This window comes from Danio rerio, chromosome 11 (assembly GCF_049306965.1).
Source record: "Danio rerio strain Tuebingen ecotype United States chromosome 11, GRCz12tu, whole genome shotgun sequence".
Taxonomy (NCBI): Eukaryota; Metazoa; Chordata; class Actinopteri; order Cypriniformes; family Danionidae; genus Danio; species Danio rerio.
This window is the reverse complement of record NC_133186.1, coordinates 2616616-2642154: the sequence shown is the minus strand read 5'-3', so window position 1 is coordinate 2642154 and position 25539 is coordinate 2616616. Positions and strand designations below refer to the sequence as shown.

General features: G+C 39.1%; 1 protein-coding gene across 7 annotated transcripts; it reads left to right on the top strand.

Moving 5' to 3' along the window:
* Positions 1–651: 651 nt before the first annotated feature.
* On the top strand, positions 652–24525 carry nab2 (NGFI-A binding protein 2 (EGR1 binding protein 2)). Of its 7 annotated transcripts, none has more exons than XR_012386631.1 (9): positions 653–1159; positions 4852–5769; positions 7398–7531; positions 8455–8518; positions 11841–11949; positions 15539–15721; positions 20608–22337; positions 22466–22664; positions 23411–24525. XR_012386631.1 is itself a non-coding variant. In NM_001114482.1 (7 exon segments), coding segments are annotated over 6 exon segments (1476 nt in total). In that variant the 5' UTR covers positions 652–1159; positions 4852–4863; the 3' UTR covers positions 20688–20969.
* Positions 24526–25539: the final 1014 nt, after the last annotated feature.

Below are 25539 nucleotides of genomic sequence, written 5' to 3'. Positions count from 1 at the left end.
TGTGGTAAAGTTTATTCAAGCTAATTGTGATGTTATGAAACCATCATTTAATGCAATGTAATGTTTTTATTTTCTTTTTTTGTCACAGCACTGGGTGAATGCCATTGTTCCACATTAAAGTAGAGCAAACATTTATAAATCAGTGTAAAGTGCGTGGTCCTCCAGGTGGCGCTGTTGTTTCAGTGATTTCAGTGAGTGATTATTTTATAATCTTGAAGTAAACAATTAAAAAAGTACAACACAGGAATAGTGAGACAAGGCTATGGAGGTATATCTATCTATCTATCTATCTATCTATCTATCTATCTATCTATCTATCTATCTGTCTGTCTGTCTGTCTGTCTGTCTGTCTGTCTGTCTGTCTGTCTGTCTGTCTGTCTGTCTGTCTGACATTCTCTGGCAGCTTATTTTCTTTCTTTCTGTCTATCTATCTATCTATCTATCTATCTATCTATCTATCTATCTATCTATCTATCTATCTATCTATCTATCTATCTATCTATCTATCTATCTATCTATCTATCTATCTATAAAATTATTTGACATTTCATTTCTTCTTCTTTTTCTTTACATGTGCTCACCAACCAGAGAGAGTGACGTGTGGTGCCGGGGAATCCCGCTGCTCAAGCCGCGTCACAGAGCTCCGATCCCCGCCTACAGACACGGTGATCTCCGGCGCCCATCCACCACACACAACCCATGCGTTCTCTTGCATTAAAACCAGACTCCCATTTTAACTACATAATAGCGCTGTGTACATAATTGATTTCTACCAAACATTATAGGCAAACATGTTAATAAATGGAGCGAATTCCCCGTGCATCCACACCCGAAGAAAAGGGCGCTCCCCCCAGAGCCTAGCCCGGAGAGGAAGGCTCTTATTCGGTCAGATGGCGTGCCGCAGTCCGCCCACGCGTTTCTCGCGCCCACACAGCAGCGAAAGGAGCGTCATTAACTGAGCGCACAGCAGAACAGAGAGACAACAACACAAGAGTTTCAAGAACATTCACATCTGCAGAATAAGGTCTTACAAGCACAGAAAACAACACGAAATAGGGCGTAAAGGTTGAAGTCTAATTACAGAACCAAAAAGTTTGACTCGTTTGAGTGGCAGAAGTTTTCACTGGAGGCTCAAGATTCCGTCTTGAAGACTCTCGAGGTGAGTAGTTCAACTGCATGATTACCTGCATTTTTAGTGTAACTACTACAACTGTATAGGCTATTTATAGCAGCAGAAAAAGCTGAGTAACACCATCTCTGGATATGATGTTTACTAAGTGCAAGTTATAAAGCATTATAATGCTTTACAAATAGTGCATAGTTTGTGTGTGTGTGTGTGTGCTATCAGTTTTTATACACACTTAAATTGCTGGGTTGTTTTAGTTGGGTTAAATATGGAAAAACCCAACCATTGGGTTAAAATTTGTAATTTAAAATTAATTGAATAAACAACCCAGCATTTGTGTGTGTATATGTATATATATATATATCTGAATCAGCAAAAAGCAGTCAGAAAATGTTTATATTATATTTTACATTCATATAAAACCTCAATGAATCAATGAAACTGAGTTTTTCATTTGATTAAGGTTTACTAAATGCCTCAACTGTTAATTATAAAAACTTTATTGATTCATTAAGGTTAAAATGGATGCAAATCATAATGCAAACTACTGTAAGCAATCAGAAAAGCCCTGTGTCCATTGCATTGTTTTTCTGACTGCTTACAGTAGTTTGCATCATGATTTACAGTCATTATATCCTTAATAAATTGATGAAACTGAGTTATTTCAATTGATTAATATTTACTTAAAGTCTCTTAACTGTTTATTTTTCTAAAAGACAGTCTTAATTTGTAGATTACAGGAGTCATAAAGATAGATGTCGCTGGGGCATTGGCTTTCCAAACGTACCTCTTCGAATCATTTAGGTACTAACATCTACCTCAGCCCTGCTAAAAAATCTAGCTTAAACCAGCCTAGGCTGGTTGGCTGGTTTTAGCTGGTCGACCAGGCATGTTTTATAGGGGTTTTGGCCATTTCCAGGCTGGTTTCCAGCCATTTCCAGCCTGGTCTTAGCTGGTCAGGCTGGAAAATGACCAGCTAAATCCAGCTAAAACCAGCTTGACCAGCCTGGTTTAAGCCGGACATAGCTTGTTTTGACTGGGCTCTCCGCCTGGCCAGGCTGGTCAAGCTGGTTTTAGCTGGTCATATATATCAAAATATATCGTTTTCGATGTTCAAACAGACGTAATAACATTAACATCCGTCGTAACCATATATGGTTTTCCTAGATTGTTTGTCCTAAATTGTGTGTGCCTTAAACGTGTGTGGTTCTGTGGGCCTGCAGCTGGATATTATTGCTCAAAGCATGCACCTGTGACCGAAATGCGACCTCCGGAGGACAGTAGCAGACCCAAAATGAGGCACAGATTCAGAGTTTTACATGAGGTTATTAATTAGCAAATAATATAAATATTATGAGTGTAAACAGTTTCCATCACTAAAGAACATCTACTTCTATGCTAACATAAAGAGAATAAAAGGAAAGATGACAATGAGTTTTAATAGACCAGTCATTGTGGTAACATCTGCTAAATTCAGCTTATCGGCTAGCTTCCTGCTTTGCTCATGTTTGATAGTTAACACAATTCCAAAACAACGTGCAAAGCATGTGAAATGTTATATATTGATAGTATATTCAAGCTCATATCATTTTTAAGTAATTAAAAATACATGTTTAGTTCCTGATGATCAGTCCTGTGCAATTTCAGAATTTCATATACCCCTGTATAATCCATACATTATTGTCTTGTCTTTTTCTTTTGCTTCCACGTTTAATTTAATGGCAGCTCATAGGACTGGTAAAATGTTGTGAACACCAAACACAGCATATTTGAAGTCTCTAACACAAATCCTCCAGCACTACCAACAGCTCAGATGTTCACTCATGTTTATGCTAATAATAGTCTGAAAGACTAGAAACACCTCTTTTTTTTCTTCAGATCACTGAAGCTGATTGCACACACACTCCGTAACTAAACCAGTTCATCTTTTAGACTAGTGTTTTTCAACAACGTACCTGTCCTTTGTCTCCCTACTGAAAAAAAAACAGCTTAAACCAGCCTAGGCTGATGTCCAGCTTAAACCAGGCTGGTCAAGCTGGTTTTAGCTGGATTTAGCTGGTCATTTTCCAGCCTTACCAGCTAAGACCAGGCTGGAAATGGCTGGAAACTAGCATGGAAATGGCCAAAACCCCTCTAAAACCAGCCTGGTCAACCATCTTAAAACCAGCCAACCAGCCTAGGCTGGTTTAAGCTCGATTTTTCAGCAAGGCTGTCACACCCATTACATTAGCTTCTCAGCTAATGTTTACGTTTGCATTGTTTTTATATTTGCTAATTAAAAACACAGAACGTACATTTTCAAGTGAAAATAGCTGACTTTACTCTTGTTTTTCAGATATTTTCGCCTATTATGTTTCTTAAATATCTCCAAATAGTATTTATTATACATTTGAAGAGTCAAAAACGGTCATACAACACTTTTAAGTTACAAATTCGCAGCTGATCAGGGGCCTCATGTACGAAGACTTGCGTGGAATTCTTACTAAAACATTGCGTACGCACAAAGCTGTAAATGTGCGTACGCAGAAAAAAATTCAGATGTATGAAACACTGCGTACGCCGAATCTCACGCATATTCTGTTGTACATCTGAATGAACGTGAAACTGAGCGCAACATGCACGAGCGCAAAACCCCTCCCTGCCTCCTCCCCCGTATGAATATGCTAATGACTATGCTAATGGCAAAACCCAACGAAAAAGCAACGGCAAAATCAAGCAAGAAGAGAAACTTTGAACAGAATGTGAATTGGAGGTGCTGCTTTCGGAGGTAGACCAGAGAAAAGCGGTGTTATTTGCAAGTTTGTTCTCCGGAATTAACAACAAAAGAAAAAAATAGAGTGGGAGAGTTTAGCTGATGCGGTCAACACAGTTGGGTCTGAACATCGCACTGAGTGCATTAAAAAAAGAAAATAGTGTGGTTTATATCTGTAAAATGTTGCAGCAGTCTTAACAGTCTCAGTGGCGCGTTCGTAAGACGTATGTGGTCATGTTTTGACACGTTCGAGCATGAACTCGGCTCGAATCCAGCGTCTGACGAACTCTTTCTTCTTTTTTTCCCCGCTACATATCAGATTTTGCCAACTATTCATCACGAGAAAGACAAGTAGGAATCATCTATAAGTTTGTGCATCATATTTTATTTGCACATTTATTGAATGGAAATGTTTCTGATTCACGCATGCAAATTCATCTTCAGATAGTGTCTTTATAGCAATGTGTGTGCAGTAGATAGCTCAGATTACATTGGGAAAACAGGCGACCGCTGCAAATTGTGCTTTAATGTTTAGCTGCTCAACTGTATGGTATGGAAACCTTATTTACCTGCTAGATGAACCCGTCTCATACAGCTGCCATTGCAAGGCTCAGACACTTTGTAGAGAAGAATTTAACACAACTGCCTCTAGGAGTCGCCAATGGAAATAAAACAGACACGCACAAAAAATGTGCGTACGCCTGCCAGAAAGCTGCCGTGAACCTGCGCACATTCCCACGTTCAGTTCATTGTTAGTAAATCCAAACGTGAGCGATTCTGAGCGTGAAACCTGGCGTACGCAAAGTTTTTGTGCGTACGCAACGTTGATGCATGAGGCCCCTGATGCGTACTTTCATGCTTATTTTTTGTCTTGTGCTTGGCCCCGTAATCGCTGCTTGCAGCTATATTTTTATTACTTTTATTTAATTAACTTATAACACTAATGATTGATTATTTGGGAATCCCATTGCAGCTGATCATCAGGATGTCTCTGCCACGAACGCTGGGTGAACTGCAGCTCTACCGAGTTTTACAGCGAGCCAACCTGCTGATGTACTACGACACCTTCATCCAGCAGGGCGGCGATGATGTCCAGCAGCTGTGTGAGGCTGGCGAAGAGGAGTTTCTTGAGATTATGGCTCTTGTGGGCATGGCTACAAAACCCCTGCATGTGCGGCGATTACAGAAAGCGCTGCGCGACTGGGCATCAAACCCAACGCTATTCAACCAGCCACTAACCACCAATGTGGCTCCATGTGGAGTTCCTCTGCTTAGAATCGACAGTGCTGGCAGTGCCAACTCAACAATAATGGGTGCAAGAAAATCTATGAGCAACGGTCAACCAGGATCTCCATGTGAAAGAGAGGAAGTTGGCTTCTGCCTCACGCCGCTTAGAGAAAACAGTCCGAAAAGTCCCTGTTCGCAGGCATCTCCAATACCTCCAGACCACCATCTGTACAGGGAAAAGCTGTCCCCAATGGACTCTCACTGGCTCAGCCCTGAAATATACGGATCTGCAGATTTAGATGAAGATCAACCCGTGCCTCCTTTACCCTTTGCTTGTCATTCTCGTCTTCTGGGTCCACCAACGCCAACATCATCTTCATCATCCACTTTGGTCTCTCCGTGGCCTGGAGGTCAGCTGGATCCGGACACTATTAAAGCGGTGGAGGACAGCGTGGATCGGCTTCTGAGGACCATGCCGCAAGCCGATCAGACTGAGGTCAAGACGCTTTTGAGACTCAATAAGAAAATGGCCAAGACCGTGGGACACATTTTCAACCTGGAAGCTCAGGACAAGAGCAAAGAGGAGGAGATCCGCAAATACAGCCTGATCTACGGACGCTTCGACTCCAAGAGGAGGGAAGGGAAACAGCTCACACACCATGAGGTTTGTCTGTTTTGAAGTTGATTAAGGAGTTTGTATTGAGTTATATACAGAAAGTTTGAAGTAGTTTTTTTAGAAATGTGAATTTTTAAGATTTTAGACGTTATTTAGATGTTATTTAGACGTTGTTTAGATTTATTTAGACTTTAATTAGATGTTATTTAGATGTTATTGAGATGTTATTTAGATTTATTTAGACATAATTTAGACGTTATTTAGATGTTATTTAGACATTATTTAGACGTTAATTAGACGTTATTTAGATGTTATTTAGACATTATTTAGACGTTAATTAGACGTTATTTAGATGTTTTTAGACGTTATTTAGATATTATTTAGATATTATTTAGATGTTATTTAGAGGTTATTTAGATGTTATTGAGAAGTTATTTAGATATTATTTAGATGTTATTTAGAGGTTATTTAGATGTTATTGAGAAGTTACTTAGATATTATTTAGATGTTATTTAGAGGTTATTTAGATGTTATTGAGAAGTTATTTAGACATTATTTAGATATTATTTAGATGTTATTTAGAGGTTATTTAGATGTTATTGAGAAGTTATTTAGATATTATTTAGGATGTTATTGAGATGTTATTTAGATGTTATTTAGAGGTTATTTAGATGCTATTGAGACGTTATTTAGACATTATTTAGACATTATTTAGTTTTTATTTAGATGTTATTTAGAAGTTATTGAGATGTTATTTAGATATTATTTAGACATTATTTAGATATTATTTAGACATTATTTTGATGTTGTTTAGACGTTATTTAGACATTATTTAAAAGTTATTTAGACATTATTTATATGTTATTTAAGGCTGGAAAGTGAAGTTAGGTGTTTGAGTGTGTAAATTACATATAAAGTCAATGCAAATGTGCAAATAGAAGGGAATTATCGATACAATGCAAAAATGATGCAGATTGCATGGAATATGCCTCAATCACATCTACTAGGGCTCTAATGGATCACGGTTGATCCATCATTCGTACGGATCACAATCCATGGTTCAGAACACATGTGACCCACAGATTAATACTTTTTTTTAACTTTTAGATAAATCCTAAATTCGTAATGATCACAGAGGATCGCCTCTCGCGTCATTGAAATCACATATATTAAAGCATTTAGGCTTTCCTGTAAAATATAATCATGACTGAAGAAGTTGTGGTGAGTTATTGAGGATGTGGTGGGTTTCTTAGTTTATTAAAGGTGTTTTCTGTCACTGCTTGTTTAGCCTGCATAAATGCATTCAGTGTAAGCTGCACGATTAATCATTGAAAGATCGAGATCTCAACACCCACGCAACATAAATTATAAATGGTGCTGATTTGCAAAGGCTTATTAATACTTCTAATCGCTGCATTCAAATCTGTTTAAAAAATAAAAGTTTTATCTCTTCCCTACAGGGAAAAACAACAATCAAGAATGCATGATTATATGCTGTCATGGCTTTGCAGTCAAAAAATGTGATTATAACTACAGTCAATGGGGCAAAAACAGCCCCGAACATAACGAAAGGGGAGTCAATTTGAACAGTACACAACAGTTGTGCTGTAAAATGAGCTTATTTCCAGTCACAGATGACCATTAAAGACCTGGTTCTCTTTTATTTCCTCTTTCAGATGCTCATCAACGAGGCGGCAGCTCAGTTCTGCATTCGAGACAATGCTCTGTTATTGCGCAGAGTCGAACTCTTCTCACTAGCGCGACAAGTGGCCAGAGAATGTGCCTACACGTCTACATTTAAACACCACAGGTGAGGATCACTTCTCTTATGAGTACACCTTATAGTTCACTTTAATGAGGTCTCATATATTTCTAAATACCAGTTGGCATTTCTGTGTGGAGTTTGCATGTTCTCCATGTGTTGGCGTGGGTTTCCTCCGTACAATCCAAACACTTGCGCTATAGGTGAACTGGATTAACTAAATTGGCCGTAGTGTATGAGTGTGTGTGTTTGAATGTGAGTGTATGGGGAATGATGATAAACACATTTGATTTCAGTATTTCATAGCACTCTAAACACACACTCACGTCCTGTTTGCTGTGTTTTCTGTTGACGTCTTTGATATATGAAGAAGCTTTAAAGTCCAATTTGGTAAAGATCCAAAGAAAGCTCTTGGAGGAGTTTTCTGGGAATTGAATCTGTGGGCTGCTTTTGACTTGGCACGAGCCCAGGAATCAGAAGGAAAGATAAGGATGCCAGTGGTTCACAACTTTTCCCACTCCCCCAGAAACCAATTATATATTGAATTAATTTAGCAGGAAATTGGCAATGTTGTATTTTTATTATACAATACATGTTATTCTAATAGTTTTGCATTGCCTTCCACAACAACTGCCTTTGTTTTATTTGTTTGACTATAGGGTGCTTTTATAATATCTGGCAACCTTTCAAAAACCTTATTTGTTCTACATAATAGTTCCTCACATACTATTTACACGTTTTCACAAAAAAAAAAAAAGACTCAAAACTCTACTCTTTACGCCAGGTCGGACACTTTCTGTTTGTTAGGATCACAATAAGATCAATTTCAAAAACCTGAAGACTCTCAGAACTGTTATGAACAGCCGAAGTGTATACCAGTTTCAGTTTTTCATTGAAATTAGCGTCTTTTTATGATTAATGTGTTAACCTATTTCATCGCATGCTAATTTTTTTTATTTTTGTCATCTCAGGACGTACTCAGAGGATTGTTCTGCCTCCACCGAGTGTGCCGCTCAGAAGAGGATCAAGCTTGATGTGAGTAAATCAAGACATCAACAGTTTAACTAAAGTTTCGGGAAGATTGCAAATATTCATCAGCATTAGAAATACGCAGTTTAAAGGTTCACAAAACCCTCGGGTACTTTTTTTGAGATGTTAACAGATGTGTGTGTGTTGAGCATCAGTTAAGACAATGTTAGCAGCTGTCAGCTTTAATTGTGGGGAAAACGGGATAATTTTGAGCTTTTGTCAGCTCATTTCAGCTTCTGTAGTGGTTTTCGATTTTGCTCTTAATGAATCAAATTCAGTCTGGAGATTATGAATACCAGAAGAGTATACTTTATTGTCGACAACAAAGGAGAATTTTCAGGAGACCCCGAGTAGCATCTCTGTCTGAAAAATTCTCACTGATGTTCTGGCCTGCTTAAATACTCTTTTGCAACTGTTTTTCCCTTTGTTCTAATTTGTCACACAAGATCCCACCTAGGTTAACCCCTGACCTCAATTTCCACCTAGGTTAACCCCTGACCCCAAGTTCCACCTAGGTTGACCCCTGACCCCAAATTCCACCTAGGTTAACCCCTGACCCCAAATTCCACCTAGGTTGACCCCTGACCCCAAATTCCACCTAGGTTAACCCCTGACCCCAAGTTCCACCTAGGTTAACCCCTGACCTCAATTTCCACCTAGGTTAACCCCTGACCCCAAGTTCCACCTAGGTTAACCCCTGACCCCAAATTCCACCTAGGTTAACCCCTGACCTCAATTTCCACCTAGGTTAACCCCTGACCCCAAATTCCACCTAGGTTAACCCCTGACCCCAAATTCCACCTAGGTTAACCCCTGACCTCAATTTCCACCTAGGTTAACCCCTGACCCCAAATTCCACCTAGGTTAACCCCTGACCTCAATTTCCACCTAGGTTAACCCCTGACCCCAAATTCCACCTAGGTTAACCCCTGACCTCAATTTCCACCTAGGTTAACCCCTGACCCCAAATTCCACCTAGGTTAACCCCTGACCCCAAATTCCACCTAGGTTGACCCCTGACCCCAAATTCCACCTAGGTTAACCCCTGACCCCAAGTTCCACCTAGGTTAACCCCTGACCTCAATTTCCACCTAGGTTAACCCCTGACCCCAAATTCCACCTAGGTTAACCCCTGACCTCAATTTCCACCTAGGTTAACTCCTGACCCAAACCTGGTAACTATATAACTTATCCATTTCTTGTGATATGGTAATTCTTCTAATGGTATGCAAGTCTAGAAGCAGATTATACACATACAATTTGAATATATAGATTAACTTCACACTTTAAAGAATATAAAATCCACTTCACTTCCGGGTTTAAAATGATTTTTGGGGCGGATTAAAATCGAAGACGTATCGCAAAACTGCAAGTGCCAAGATGACACGTCGGTTTCTCATTATTATTCATAGCAGAGATTTCTTATCCTATGAGAAGAGCCGGCTGCTTAATTATTCATGGCTGGGCGTGCTTTCTGAAGGCAAGGCAGGCCTGCCAGTGCCAAGCTGAGACACGGACCCACGGCACACAGTGTTTAGCTGTTCATGAAGGCTCGTATGTGTTTGTTTCCATGATCCACGGGGGTTTGTTGTATGTTTTTCCCCGTGATGCTGTCAGGGCCGATACAGCAAAGCTGTTTCTGTGCAGCAAGCATTTTTGTCGGGAGAGCAGTACGAGAATTGGTCACATTTAGACACATCGCCATGCTGCTGTGTTTGCCTAAATCCTCCAGATTACCAGCAGGGCTAATGGTTAGACAGGGCAAGAGACCTGCTGCACTGAGTCTGCATTCAGACCCGGGGATTGGGGGAGAAGTCGTCATTTATAGTGTTTATATGAACACCATTATCTTTATAATGATATAAATTGTGGTTGTCTGTATATGACATTACGAATAACAAATGTAGCAGGGCATTAAATCACTGTTTATTTCTTTGCATTTTAACTCTGTAAACTATAAAATCATGCATCTCCTCATGGTTTGTGTCTCATTTTGTGAGCCGACTGACAACAGTTGCTCACTCCCCTCCTTCTCCCCTGCTGGCACGCCCACTCCTGCCCTTTTCCTCCCATTATGATGGATCTTTTGAAAAAATTCGGAGGTGGACCTGAACTGAACGTGGGAGGTGTCATGACCCTTTAAGGCCAAAGTGAATATATTTATGTAATAAGTATTAATGAAATTTACTTCATTTTTCAAAGTTTCTCAAACAGAACAGAACAAGGACATTTTTTACAATGTTAAACATCACTTTTGAAATATTTAAAAAAAATATTTAAAATTTCACAGGAGGGTGAATAATCTGTCTTCAGCTGTATTAAATATTCTCAAATTGACAATAAAAAGAACAGGACCGAAATAAAGATATACAAACGCAACGATCTAAAGTGCTCAGCGAATGATTTCATTCATTTTCCTTTCAGCCTAGTCCCTTTATTAATCTGGGGTCGCCACAGCGGAATGAACCACCAACTTATCCAGCGTACGTTTTACGCAGCGGATGCCCTTCCAGCTATAACCCATCTTTGGGAAACATACATTCACACTCATACACTACAGCCAATTTAGCCTATCCAATTCACCTGTACCGCATGTGTTTGGACTGTGGGGGAAACCGGAGCACCCGGTGGAAACCCACGCGAACGCAGGGAGAACATGCAAACTCCACACAGAAACACCAACTGACCCAGCCTAGGCTCAAACCAGAGACCTTCTTGCAGTGAGGCGACAGCACTACCTACTGCGCCACTGCATCGTCCATTTTTGTTATTTCATCATCATTTATATTTCAGTGTTTCAGTATATTGTTATTTTTATTATCTATCTATTTATCCATTTTTTATATTTAATTTTTATATATGTATGTATATTGAATGCGTATATACAGTTGAAGTCATAAATATTTGCTCTCCTATGAATTTCAATTTCTTCTTCGAATATTTCCCAAACGCTGTTTAACAGATTCTGGAATTTCTCACAGTATTTCCTATAATATTTGTTCTTCTGCAGAAAGTCTTATTTGTTTTATTTCGGCTGGAATAAAAGCAGTTTTTAATTTTTTTATAAACCTTTTTAAGGTCAATATTATTAGCTCCCTTCAGCAATATCAGTGTTGGATTGTCTCCAGAACAAACCACTGTTATACAATGACTTGCCTAATTACCCTAACTTTACCCTGATTACCCTAGCTAAGCCTTTAAATGTCACTTAAAGCTGAATACTAGCATCTTGAAAAATATCCAGTCAATTATAATGTGCTGTCATCATGACAAAGATAAAAAAAAATGGATTAAGTCACAGGAGGAATGAAGTGTTTGCCGTTTGCAGGTCACAGATTCTGACAGACTGTCGAAGGATCCAGCGGTCAACAGTGACGTCAGATCTACAGCAGACGACAACAGTGTTTCTGGAGAAAGTCTGGACAGTTTAGCACAAGGTGAGGGGTGGGGGGGGGGGGGGGGGGGGACTTGGCATCAGATATTTTCCAGTGAGTTTACTGGAGACTTAGACAGAACGGATCAATTCAATCAGTGTGTTGTTTAATGGAGACTCTGCATTAGCATAGACAGCCCTGAGTGAGAAGCAGCCATCCGCCATTAGAGTTTTCACCTGCTGAAGATAATGTCAGCTGAGACTAAGAGGAGTTTTAGATGAAGCACAAATGCACAGCGACAGGAGTCTCCGTAGACTAATGCATTCTCACACATTTCACATTTTTTTTTTACCACAGAGATAACTTTAGTCCTGTTTTGAATCTGCCACTATGCTGACACACAGGCATCTGTAGCTCCGCCCTCTTTTGAAAATCACATTTCAATTTAAAGCGACAGTCACCAAAACGCCACAATTAGGATCAAAGCCTAAAAGGGGCAGATTATAACAGTAAAAAAACATTATTCATGTGGTATTTTGAGCTGAAACTTCACATACATGCTCTAGAGACATCAGAGACTTATCTTGCATCTTGTAAAAAGGGGCAGAATAGGTCTCCTTTAAGGTGTTGTGTATAGGGCGAACAGTAAAACTTGTAATTATATATAATATAGGGCCCTAATATCAACCCAGGCTCATTCTGAAAACGTAGTCCCCTGGACGTTTCTGGAGACCGCGAAATACATCCTGGGAGGTACGTATTTGTGCAGTTTTTGCCGTTGGCGCCCGCAGTGTTCTCGCGTAAACCCACCGGGAGGCCGCTGTCAAGTGACTGTCTGTCCGACTGACTGAATGATTGGGCGACCGGCGAATCCCACCCTCCTCCTCCTTCCGTAAACCCAACCGGTTTTACCGATTGACCCACCCGCCTACTTACTTCCCTAAACCCAAGCAACGATTTACAAAAGCAGTCCAGATATAGAAAAGCCCTCGTCTGATTTTTACCCCGTTTTCGGATTTTACCACATTCTCGCCCTGTAATGAACTTTTGTTTTTAATGTTTTAATTTCTGGAACCGCTCTTCCCTGGACTCAAACCCGGTCGTCGTGGTCAGCTCCTCTCAGCGTCTCAACGAGAGAACCCGACAAACTAGTTGCGGCGGGAAAGCCCTCAACACAGGGGTGAGCTGTCAGCCGGCGAGTGCGAAAAGGAGCGGCGTCACACCGGCCCGTAGCGTCCGCTTAAAAAAATGAAAATCAGCCATAAGTACCTCCGGCTACATAAATTGCGATCTCCAGAAACGTCCGCGGGTCTACATTTTTAGAATGAGCTTGGGTTGCCTAATATACACCCAGCACAATAAGACACAAAGGTGCGTATGGTGCGATTTGTTGCTATTTTCAGACCAGCGCCACTCTAATTTTCACATTTTGCACCATGTTGTTTAAATAGCAAATGTAATTTTTGCTCATGGGTGTGCTGGACTATAAAGGAGGTGTGTTAAGGCAGGTTGTTGATGTGTTGCTATATTGAGGAACTGAAATAGACCGCACAATTGACCAAATAAAAGCTGCTCTAAAGTTCAGTGCAGAGCGCGTTAGTTATGCGTCTATGCAGGTCCAAACATTTGCACATTGCTTAATACACACAGGATGGACAGCAACACACAAATATCTTTACATATGAAAAAGTTAAGATTAAAATGTTACAAAAATTATTATTTTCTACATAAATATAAAAACCACTGCCTCCATGCCTTCTTTATTTCGGGGGGCTTTTTCAGTTTATTCATGACAACTTGCATTTTTTTTTGTAATTTTTATATTATTATTATTAGCAGTATTATTTATTATAAGCTTATTTATATTTGTTTTGTTAAAATCGAGTTTAGATTTGTCCAGCTGTGGGGTTTTGGAGACGTCTGCATCAGCACATGGGGCATAAGAACATGATGTGTTTTTGAATATAACTCAGTTTTTTGACCACACTTCCTTATTATTGTTCATTTATTCCTTTACTGGAAATTAGAACAGAATTTAGAAATAGTTTTGACACAAAACTTTGCGCTTAACAAACTAAATTAAATATGTTTGAAAAAAAAGTACAGGAGTAAAGAGTAAAAATAAAGTAAAGAGAAAGTAAAGAGGCTGAATGGAGGAGGCTCATTCTTTATCCTCTTGCTGCAAATGCTCTGTTTTCTCGCTAGTGAAGCATTCTGTTTTCACACCTAAAGTCCATCATGTAAATAGAAAATGTGCCATGGAGTGACGCAACTGACTCTTTAAGGGAATGGGAGATGAGACTCTGATTGATTTAATGCATGTTATGCTCAAAACACACCCAGAACTCATTAAGAGAATAAGCTCGACCCTGTTAGACCATGCGCTGGGGCGCAGAGCGTATTTTTCTGTCCTTAAAATAGCAAGTGGATTCGGACACACCCTTAATGCTTTTGTGCTTTAGACTTTCACACAATCCATAAATGTATATGGATGGAGACATAGCCATTGATTTACTGCTTGCAAAATCCAACTGCTTGCCAAAATGTAACTTCCAACCCATCATTTGTCCTTTTTTCATTATGTGTTGCATTTAGTGCATGTGTCAAAATGTTCAGTATCACTTTACTTGAAGGGGTGCCATGCCATGATTGTGAATGAGATTGTACGTATGCTTACGACAACCGTTATTGAGTGTCATTTGCTCAGTTATTTCATTTTAAATGCAAAGATGATACTGTTTGACAACTTGACATGAACAAATACAACAAAGCAGTCTTCATCTTTGTCATGACAACTTGACATCAGCAAGACAACATAACTTGTCATAAATCTGTCATAAACATGATTGTCGTGATGAGGCATTATAAGCGTGTCATGAATATTTTTCTGATTACGTTTTCACTGTATTTGCCATTAAAATGTCTCATTAAAAGGGTCATTACTCTGTGGAATTATAATTAAGTGCATCATAAAAAACAAATTCAGCTTCTACCACTGTAGTTATATTAATGACAGGCTTTTAAAAATAATGACAGACTTATAATGGCTTCATCATGATGATCATGTTTATGAAGGATTTATGACAAGTTTTATTGTCTTCGTAATGTCAAGTTGTCATGACAAAGACATAAACAGCTTGTGATGTGTTTATGTCAAGTTATCATAACAAACAATGTCATCTTTGCATTTAAAATGACTTGTGGCTCAGTGGTTAGCTCTGTCGCCTCACAGCAAGTAGGTTGCTGGTTTGAATCTCGGCTGGGTCAGTTTCCCCCACAATCCAAACACATGCACTATAGGTGAATTGATGAACCAAATTGGCTGTAGTGTACGAGTGTGAATAAGTGTGCATGGGTGTTTCCCAGTAGTGGGCTGCAGCTGGAAGGGCATCCGCTGTGTAAAACATATGCTGGATATGTTGGCGGTTCATTCCACTGTGGCGATCCCTGATGAATAAAGGGATTAAGCCGAAGAAAATTGAGTATATAACTGAGCGAATGACACTTAACAACAGTTGTTATAAGCATGCATGAAATCTCATTCACTTTCATGACATGTGACGTCATGGTTATAAAGGTCTTGTAAAGGTGTCCGTTCACTCCCTCATTGCCTCAGAATTCATTGTTTGTCTGTCTCTGTGTGTGTTGATAGATCTGAGTCCTCAGTGTCAGACGTCCTCGTCCCCTCACCCCCTCCCCGAAACCGGCCTCATCACCTGGAGTCGGACGCTCATGCAACAGACACTCATGGATGAGGGCCTCAGATTGGCTAGAATGGTGTCACGTGACCACGCCAGCAGAGTCAGCCTAGGGTCAGAAAAGAGACAGATTTCAGGTGAATACTAGAGTTCTGTCATCTCTCATACAACACCACCAGCCATGCTTTTCTTAGCTCACATTGCTAGTTTTGTGGTGAACATTTCATCTGTGCATGTCATTAAGAATCAAACAAATAATTTGCCCTTCTAATCTTCAACTAAAATCTGAAATTGCACTTCCTGTTTGTTTTTAGATAAATTCCCAGATTAGGTCTGTCTGAAGTATTGGGTGTGGCCAACATATTTAACCACGCCCCTTCAGCTGTCAGTTTTGACAACAAACAGTAATGCTAAGCAGGAGGAGGAGTCTGTTAGGTTATAATAACTCTCCGCAAACTCTTTTCCCCATCTTTTGAATAATACACCTACTTTACTGATAAATTTTCTAATAAATATTCAGTTCCTGTAGAAACTGCACGACAAAATTGTGGGTGGGCCCAGAACGGGTCAATTGGTAAAACCGGTAGGGTTTAGGGAAGGAGGAGGGTGGGTCGGCCGATTGGCCGGTCGCTCAGTCAATCATTTAGTCAGTCGGACAGACAGCACGGCGGATTCGCGAAAACAAAAACTGCACAAATACGTACTTCTTTTACGTATTTTGCGGTCTCCAGAAACGTCCGCGGGACTATGTTTCCAGAATGAGCCTGGGTTGAATATATGGGAGTCTTTTTCATGCATGATAGACGCAAATAAAAAAACGACCTTTTGCGCGATGTGATAATATCTCGAAGTTTTACCCTTTAGCAGTCACGGAGGTCGGACACCAGATGCGCCTCTCGGCCCCGTGCCATGCAGCACCATGAATTTAAAAATTCTAAACATAGATTTCTATCAGGGTACACACACCAGCGCTGCAAGTCGACAGCTGTCTGCGGCGCCCATCTATAACTCAGGACTCTGTTCACTCTGATCGCCATCTGAATAGTTTAATTTTAAGTAACATGCGAATGTGCGTGTCCGGCGAATGATACTTCCAACCATCATATTCACACCGCATCTGGTGTGCAACCCGCTTCAGAAGACTGGAACTTCATGTTTAAGGCAGCACTCATGCCTCATCACAAAGGGGCAAACAAAACTGACATTTAGCCTACAATCCTTGCACAACCTACAGTTGTATCTGTTATCTCTCTCTTTTGGTAGTACCCAACTTAAATGTGAGATTTTAGAAACCAGATCTAAATTTATCGAAAACGGTCGGGTCGGACAGAAAAATTATTTTAATCAGGCAGCGGTTGAACAAAGAATATACGGAGGGAGTGGTCGGGTGCGGAATAAAACCTTGCGGGAGCGGGACTAAAAAAACAGTCCTGTGCAGACCCCTAGTGTGATTGGCTCCTTAATCTATTGTGATAATTCCACAGTTGCTATAGTAACAAAACAACTATCGTAATGTAAACAAATGATCCAAGACTACAGAAAAGAACAGACCATTTTGAGGGATGTAAACAACAACAATTGTCCTAATCTATTTCCTGTATTACATTTTTTATTTCCATAGCTTCCAAAATGTCCATATATTCATAAATAAGGTTATGATAACATTTAGATACCATTTAACTGTCTCTTGTTGTGGTTACGAAATAGTTCAGGCAGAAAATGTTCATGGGTCAATGACATCGCCACATTGAAATGGTCCATACTGTAAAAAGCTATATTAGTTTTGGATTGTCTACAAAACAAACCACTGTTATACAATGGCTTGCCTAATAACCCGAACTTAACCTTATTAACCTAGTTAAGCCTTTAAATGTCACTGTAAGCTGAACACTAGTGTCTTGAAGAATATCTAATCAAATATTATTTACTGTCATCATGGCAAAGACAAAATAAATCAGTGATTAGAGATGAGTTATTAAAACTATTATGATTATGAAAATACTGCGATGTCAGGTTTATCTAACATCGTGCAGCACTGGTGGTGTGTGTGCTGTAGCTGGTCTTCAGTGCTGGCATGAATCAGACAGTATGAAAAAGCGAGATGTGAAGAGGACGAGTGTACGGGCGGAGGGGGCCGCAGGAAGTGATGCGTGGGTGAGAAACCGGAGCCCCTCGTCCCCGTCTGACGTCAAAGCGCATCAGTGTGCGGACGGATGGAGGGATGGATGGATGGATGGAGAGAATAGAGGGGGTGAACGAGTGGGAGGGAGTGAGAAGGGCGTCGCTTTGACTCACAGAGACGGAGTAAAAATAAACCATGTGGGCAGAGAAAGGATGCAGTGTCTCTCTCTCTCTCTCTCTCTTTAATGAGCAAACACTAATGCTTCACTTCAGTCAAACTCACAGAAATGAGCTTTTTGTGTGTGTGTGTGTGTGTGTGTGTGTGTGTGTGTGTGTGCGCGCTGATAATTTGTTGTTCATTTCATTGCGCTGTCAGTCATGTTGTGCTCATTTCTCTGCGTACAGTTGAAGTCAGAATTATTCGCCCTCCTGTATATTTTTCTCCTTAATTTCTGTTTAATGAAGAGATTTTTTTCAGCACATTTCTAAACATAATAGTTTTAATAACTCAGTTCTAGTTGATTTCTATTATCTTTGCCATTATGACAGCACATAATATATGACTGGATATTCTTCAAGACACTAGTATTCAGCTTAAAGTGACATTTAAAGGCTTAACCAGGCTAATTAGGGTAAAGTTAGGGTAATTACGCAAGTCATTGTATAACAGTGGTTTGTTCTGGAGACAATCCAAAACTAATATTGCTGAAGGGGGCTAATAATATTGACCTTACAATGATTTAAAAAAATTTAAAACTGCATTTATTCTAACCGAATTAAAACAAATTAGACATTTTTTCCAGAAGAAAAATAATTATAGGAAATACTGTGACAAATTCCTTGCTCTGTTAAACATCATTTAAGAAATATTTGAAAAAGAAAATAAATAAAAGCCTCTGATGAATAAAGGCACTAAGCTGAAGGAAAGTTAATAATTAAATGTAGGTATATTTGTAAATGATATAACTAGATAGAACTAAATATATATATATATAAATAAAATAAAAATAAAACAAAAAACGATGATATATAAAACCCTTTAAAAAATAAAAATAACTTTTTACAATAATAAAATATTGTAAAAAAGTGTATATATAGAGAGTGTATAAAAAATATATATGTATATATATATAAGTATAAATATTACAGTAAAAATAAAGAAAATGGTCGACGCCAGTGGTGTAGTGGTTAGGGCGTCGACACATGCACTCCTGCGCCGATCCTTCCCCTCTCTCTGCTACCCATGCTTTCCTGTCAATTCTCTCTACTTTCCTATCCAATAAAGGTGAAAACCCCGAAAAAATTTAAAAAATAAAGAAATAAAAAAATAAAGAAAATGATGAAAGATTAAATGTTATTTATTTATTATTATTATTATTTATTTATAGTTAAACTGGCCATTTTTGCTTGCCTAATATTGCTTAAAGGGGGTAATAATATTGATCTTAAAATGGCTTTAAAAAAATTAAAAACTGCTTTTATTCTAGCCAAAATAAAACAAATAAGACTTTTTCCAGAAGAAAAAATATTATAGGAAATACTGTGAAAAATTCCTGAATTTGTTTAACACCATTTGGGGAATATTTGAAAAAGAAAGTAAATAAGTAAATAAATTCACAGGAGGGCAAATCATGTTGACTTCCACTGTATGCATGAGTTTTAAGGGGGCAGTTCACACCAAATATAAAAATTCTGTGATCATTTACTTATCCTGCAATTATTTCAAAAGCTTTTTGAGTTTACTTCTTCTGTTGAGCACAAAAGGAGAAGTTTTGAGGAATGTTGGAAACTAGAACCCATTTATTTCAATCATAGTTTTTTTACTGTTATGGAAATCAGTGGTGTAGGTTTTCCAAATTTTCAAAAAGTCTCCAGAAATATTTTACTGGCCTTAAAACAGAATAATTGTTTTTTCATTAAAAAGAGGGGAGGATAAAACTGTGAAAACATGTCCATTTGCAGTTTTTAGTTTGATTATGTATTATAAAAGTCTGGTGACACGGTGGCTCAGCGGTTAGCACTGTCACCTCACAGCAAGAAGATCGCTGGTTCAAGTCCCGGATTTGTCAGTTGGCATTTTTGTGTGGAGTTTGCATGTTCCCCCCGTGTTGGCGGGTGCTTCGGTTTCCCGCAGAGTCCAAACACATGCGCTTTTGAATTGAATGAGCTAAATTGTCTGTAGTGTATGAATGTGAATGAGTGTGTATGAGTGTATTTAAGTACTGGGTTGCAGGTGGAAGGGCATACGCTGTGTAAAACATATGCTGGAGTAGTTGGTGGTTCATTCCACTGTGGCAACCTCTGATAAATAAAACGACTAAGCCGAAGGAAAATTATTGAATAATTAATTGTAGGTATAACTGTGTATGATTTACCTATATAGAACAAAAAATAAATATAAAAAAATGGTGATATATAAAACCCTTAAAAAATACAAAATAAAAACTTTTTACAGTAATAAAATATTGCAAAAAGTATAATATATATATGTATATATATATATATATATATATATATATATATATATATATATATATATATATATATATATATATATTTATTTATTTATTTATTTATTTATTTATTGTAATACTGGCAATTTTGATCCGAAAAATATTGCTTAGTGGGGCTAATAATATTGATCTTAAAATGTTTTTTTTTTTAAATCTAAGCTGCTTTTATTCTAGCCAAAATAAAACAAATAAGACTTTCTCCAGAAGACAAAATATTATCGGAAATACTCTGAAAAATTGCTGAATCTGTTACAAATTATTCCGGGAATATTTCGGCAATATTTTAACTTCAGCTGTATAATACAAATTGACATCTGATACTGTGTCGGACTGCACTCGTTTCCCATCTTGAAAAGCAATGTAAATGTAAATGTTGTTTATTGTGCTAGAGATGGAGGAGAGGGCATCCGAGAGGAGAAGTCTGAGTACCAGAAGCAGCAGTCCAGCAAACACCAAAGATGATCCATGATAACCAGCAGTCCTTCAGTCCCCATGACGATCTCAGGTCTCTCCAAGCCGTGTGTGTGTGTGTTCACTTCACTGTTCATCATGCCAGGGTAAAGCTGCAGTCAAAGAATAACAATGGAATCTGCATTTGTTTGATGTGCTTCAAGGGAATTGATGATGGTTTATCATCCATTAAAGGAACACTCCAATGTACTGCCACATTACAAGGTTTTTGTAGCGAAAAGTACAACACCGACCCAGACAATGCAGCACTTTAAACCAATAAAAATGTTAATAAAAGTCACTTTTTCAATCTCTTCGAGGTTAAAAGTTGTTAGAACAAAGATCAAGATCCCATAATGCAACTCAAAGCATAAATAAATAGTATGGTCAATAAATATTATTCACAAAATACAGAAAACTGTCGACACCTCTCTAGGCTGGAGACTCTAAACTGGAAGCAGTTTGAGTGTTATAAATACATCACTTTCTTTGTTCAAGTTGCTTTGACATACCAATAAATATGGTGCTAATTTGGTGTCGAGTAGTTTAGAAAATGAACCTGCATCTGTATCTGTTACCTGAAGCTTCACTCATTAGTCTAGATGACACGCTAGTCTTCTTGATTTGTTGTTTTAATCCAACTGATCACAATGCTACAATAAACATACACTATACTGCCAAAATCTTGGGGAAATCTGCCTTTACATGCACGTCCTGAAATTGAATGACATCCCTGTCTTTATCCGTAGGGTTTAATAATAAGTTGGCCCACCCTTTTAAGCTTGAACTCTCTAGAGATGTGTGTCTGGAGGAGCATTTGTGAGGTCAGACGCTGATTTTAGCCTGGGTCAAAGTCTCTGGTCTAATTTATCCCCGAGGTGTTCATTTGGGTTAAAGTCAGGACTCCGTGCAGGCCAGTCTATTTTTATCCACAACAAAAATCCATGTCTATATGGATCTAGGCTTGTTGTCTAGTGAGTGTTCATGTTGAACAGAAATCCCCATTCCCAATCTATTCCTATAAAGTTGGGAGCATGACATTGTCTAAAATGTGTTGGTATGCTGAAGCATCACCGGTTATTTTCATCAGAACTAAAGGCATGGTTCAGTACAGCTCGGTTTCGGGGGCTGGTCCACTGCATTCTGTACTTAGTACCTGGAACTTATTTTAGCACCACATCAGGTGAGGTTTCAAGCAGGTTGTACCATTATCAAAACATGACATGTACACACTGCTGCCGATCACCGATTGGTCAGAGATTTTCAATTTCACTTCAGTGTGTGAGTCTGGCTTGAATAAGTTTCATGTATTTTTATCATTCTTTCCCGTGGTATAACTAACTGATTTTTAAATAGCCAACTTTGGTGAAAGGTATTAAACATATGCACTATATTGCCAAAACCTTTGGAAAATCATTTGTGAAGTCAGGAACTGCGTTTGGATGTGGAGGCCTGTCTCACAGTCTAATTCAGCCCAAGTCGTTCATTTGGGTTAAGGTCAGGACTCTATGCAGGCCAGTCCATTTTTTCACATCAAACTCGCTCATTCCTGTCTATATGGACCTAGGTTTGCTCACTAGTGAGTGTTCATGTAGAACAGGAATCCCCATCTGTTCCATAAACTGGTCCAAAATAAAGTTGGGAGCATGACATTGTCTAAAACAGGGATGTCAAACTCAATTCCTGGAGGGCCGAAGCCCTGCACAGTTTAGTTCCAACCCTGCTCCAACACACTTACCTGTAGGTTTCAAACAAGCCTGAAGCACTCAATTAGTTTGATCAGGTGTGTTTAATTAGGGTTGGAACTAAACTGTGCAGAGCTGCGGCCCTTTTGGAACAGAGTTTGACACCTGTGGTCTAAAATGTGTTGGTATGCTGAAGCATCACCAGTTATTTTCATCAGAACTAAAGGCATGGTTCAGTACAGCTCGGTTTCGTGGGCTGGTCCACTGCATTCTGTACTTAGTACCTGGAACTTATTTTAGCACCACATCAGGTGAGGTTTCAAGCAGGTTGTACCATTATCAAAACATGACATGTACACACTGCTGCCGATCACCGATTGGTCAGAGATTTTCAATTTCACTTCAGTGTGTGAGTCTGGCTTGAATAAGTTTCATGTATTTTTATCATTCTTTCCCGTGGTATAACTAACTGATTTCTAGATAGCCAACTTTGGTGAAACATATACACTACATTGCCAAAACCTTTGGAAAATCTGCCTTTACATGCACTTCCTGAAATTTAATGACATCCCAATCTTTATCCGTAGGGTTTCTTAATGAGTTGGCTCACCCTTTTTAGCCATAACTCTTTACACAAATGTGTTAACGTGAATGTTTGAGCATTCTTCTAGATGAGCATTTGTGAAGTCTGGAACTGCGTTTGGATGTGAAGGCCTGTCTCACAGTCTAATTCAGCCCAAGGTGTTCATTTGGGTTAAGGTCAGGACTCTATGCAGGCCAGTCCATTTTTTCACATCAAACTCGCTCATTCCTGTCTATATGGACCTAGGTTTGTTCACTAGTGAGTGTTCATGTAGAACAGGAATCCCCATCTGTTCCATAAACTGGTCCAAAATAAAGTTGGGAGCATGACATTGTCTAAAATGTGTTGGTATGCTGAAGCATCACCAGTTATTTTCATCAGAACTAAAGGCATGGTTCAGTACAGCTCGGTTTCGGGGGCTGGTCCACTGCATTCTATACTTAGTACCTGGAACTTATTTTAGTACCACATCAGGTGAGGTTTCAAGCAGGTTGTACCATTATCAAAACATGACATGTACACACTGCTGCCGATCACCGATTGGTCAGAGATTTTCAATTTCACTTCAGTGTGTGAGTCTGGCTTGAATAAGTTCCACATATTTTTATCATTCTTTCCCGTGGTATAACTAACTGATTTCAAGCTAGCCAACTTTGGTGAAACATATACACTACATTGCCAAAACCTTTGGAAAATCTGCCTTTACATGCACTTCCTGAAATTTTATGGCATCACAATCTTTATCCGTAAGGTTTATTATTGAGTTGGCCCCCCCTTTTTAGCCTTTTTAGTCTATTAGTCTAATTCAGCCCAAGTCGTTCATTTGGGATAAAGTCAGGCCTCTGTGCAGGCCAGTCCATTTTTTCCACATAAAACTCACCCATGCATGTCTATATGGACCTAGGTTTGTTCACTAGTGAGTGTTCATGTAGAACAGGCTCAGCTTTAGGGGCTTTTCCACTGCATTCTGTACTTAGTACCTGGAACTTATTTAAGTTTACCATTACCAAAACATGACATAAACACAATGCTGATCACTGATTGGCCAGAGATGATGGGTATTGATTTTGTTCCACGTATTTTTATCACTCTATCCCATAATATGACCAATTGATTTCTTTATAGTCAACTTTGATGAAAGGTGTTGAGCCATTTTAAATGTTGAAATGTTCACTTATGGCCATGGAAGAGATTGAAGACTTGAATTCAGTGATATGGAGGGCTGTCCCAAAAACAATAGTCAATACAGTGTATAAACCGCTGAAATACTTTATTGTGTACAGAGAGCAAAATGTTTTATCTTTTGGATTTTATTATTAATGTGTGAGCTCCTGAACTCATGGACTCTTGAGATCGCTGACACTAGTTACTCATGCAGTGAATATTAAAAGAAATTCTTAATGTTTGTACTTTTTGGAGATTTCGGAAGTAATAAACCATAGGATGATTAGTATTCTCACAGTTTAAAGGTCGAATGCCTTTAATAGTGTCTGTATTCAGTATTGTCCATTATTACAAATGCATATGTGGCCTCTTCAATGACAGATTATTTATTTTGTTAATTCCTCAATAAATTATATTGCCTCACATTTATTTCTTTAGATTGTTACATTCATTTAAGAACAACTCGCTCGCTTTTTTGCATTAAAAGTCTTTCGTGTCCTTTAAATAGTCACAGCACTGTTTGTGAACATGCATATGCATATGTGTATTTTAAGTTACGGTCTCCTTTCTGACACACTGATCCGACACCCACACATCTCAGCAAAGCAGACAGATGAAGCCCGTGATTCACCGACTCTCATTTCATCTTCATCATCATCATCTTCCTCAGTCTCACAGATGGAAAACCTGAAAAAACATTAATTTACACTCACCGGCCACTTTATTAGGTACACCTGTCCAGCTGCTCATTAACACAAATGTCTAATCAGCCAATCACATGGCAGCAACTCAATGCGTTTAGGCGTGCAGACATGGTCAAGACGATCTGCTGCAGTTCAAAGTGAGCATCAGAATGGGGAAGAAAGAGGATTTAAGTGACTGAACGTGGCATGGTTGTTGGTGCCAGACGGGCTGCTCTGAGTATTTTAGAAACTGCTGATCATTGAGGCAGATGGGCTACAGCAGCAGAAGACCACACCGGGTGTCACTCCTGTCAGCTAACAACAGGAAACTGAGGCTACAATTCACACAGGCTCACCAAAACTGGACACTAGAAGATTGGAGAAACGTCGCCTGCTCTGATGAGTCTCCATTTCTGCTGACACATTCGGATACTCAGCTCAGAATTTGGCCTCAACAACATTAAAGCATCCATTCTGCCTTGTATCAGTGGTTCAGGCTGGTGGTGGAGGTGTAATGGTGTGGGGGAGATTTTCTTGGCACACTTTGGGCCCATTAGTACCAACTGACCTTCGTGTCAACGCCACAGCCTACCTGAGTATTGTTGCTGACCATGTCCATCCCTTTATGAGCACAGTGTCTCCATCTTCTGATGGCTACTTCCAGCAGGATAACGCACCATGTCATAAAGCGTGAATCATCTCAGACTGGTTTCTTGAACATGTCAATGAGTTCACTGTACTCAAATGGCCTCCACA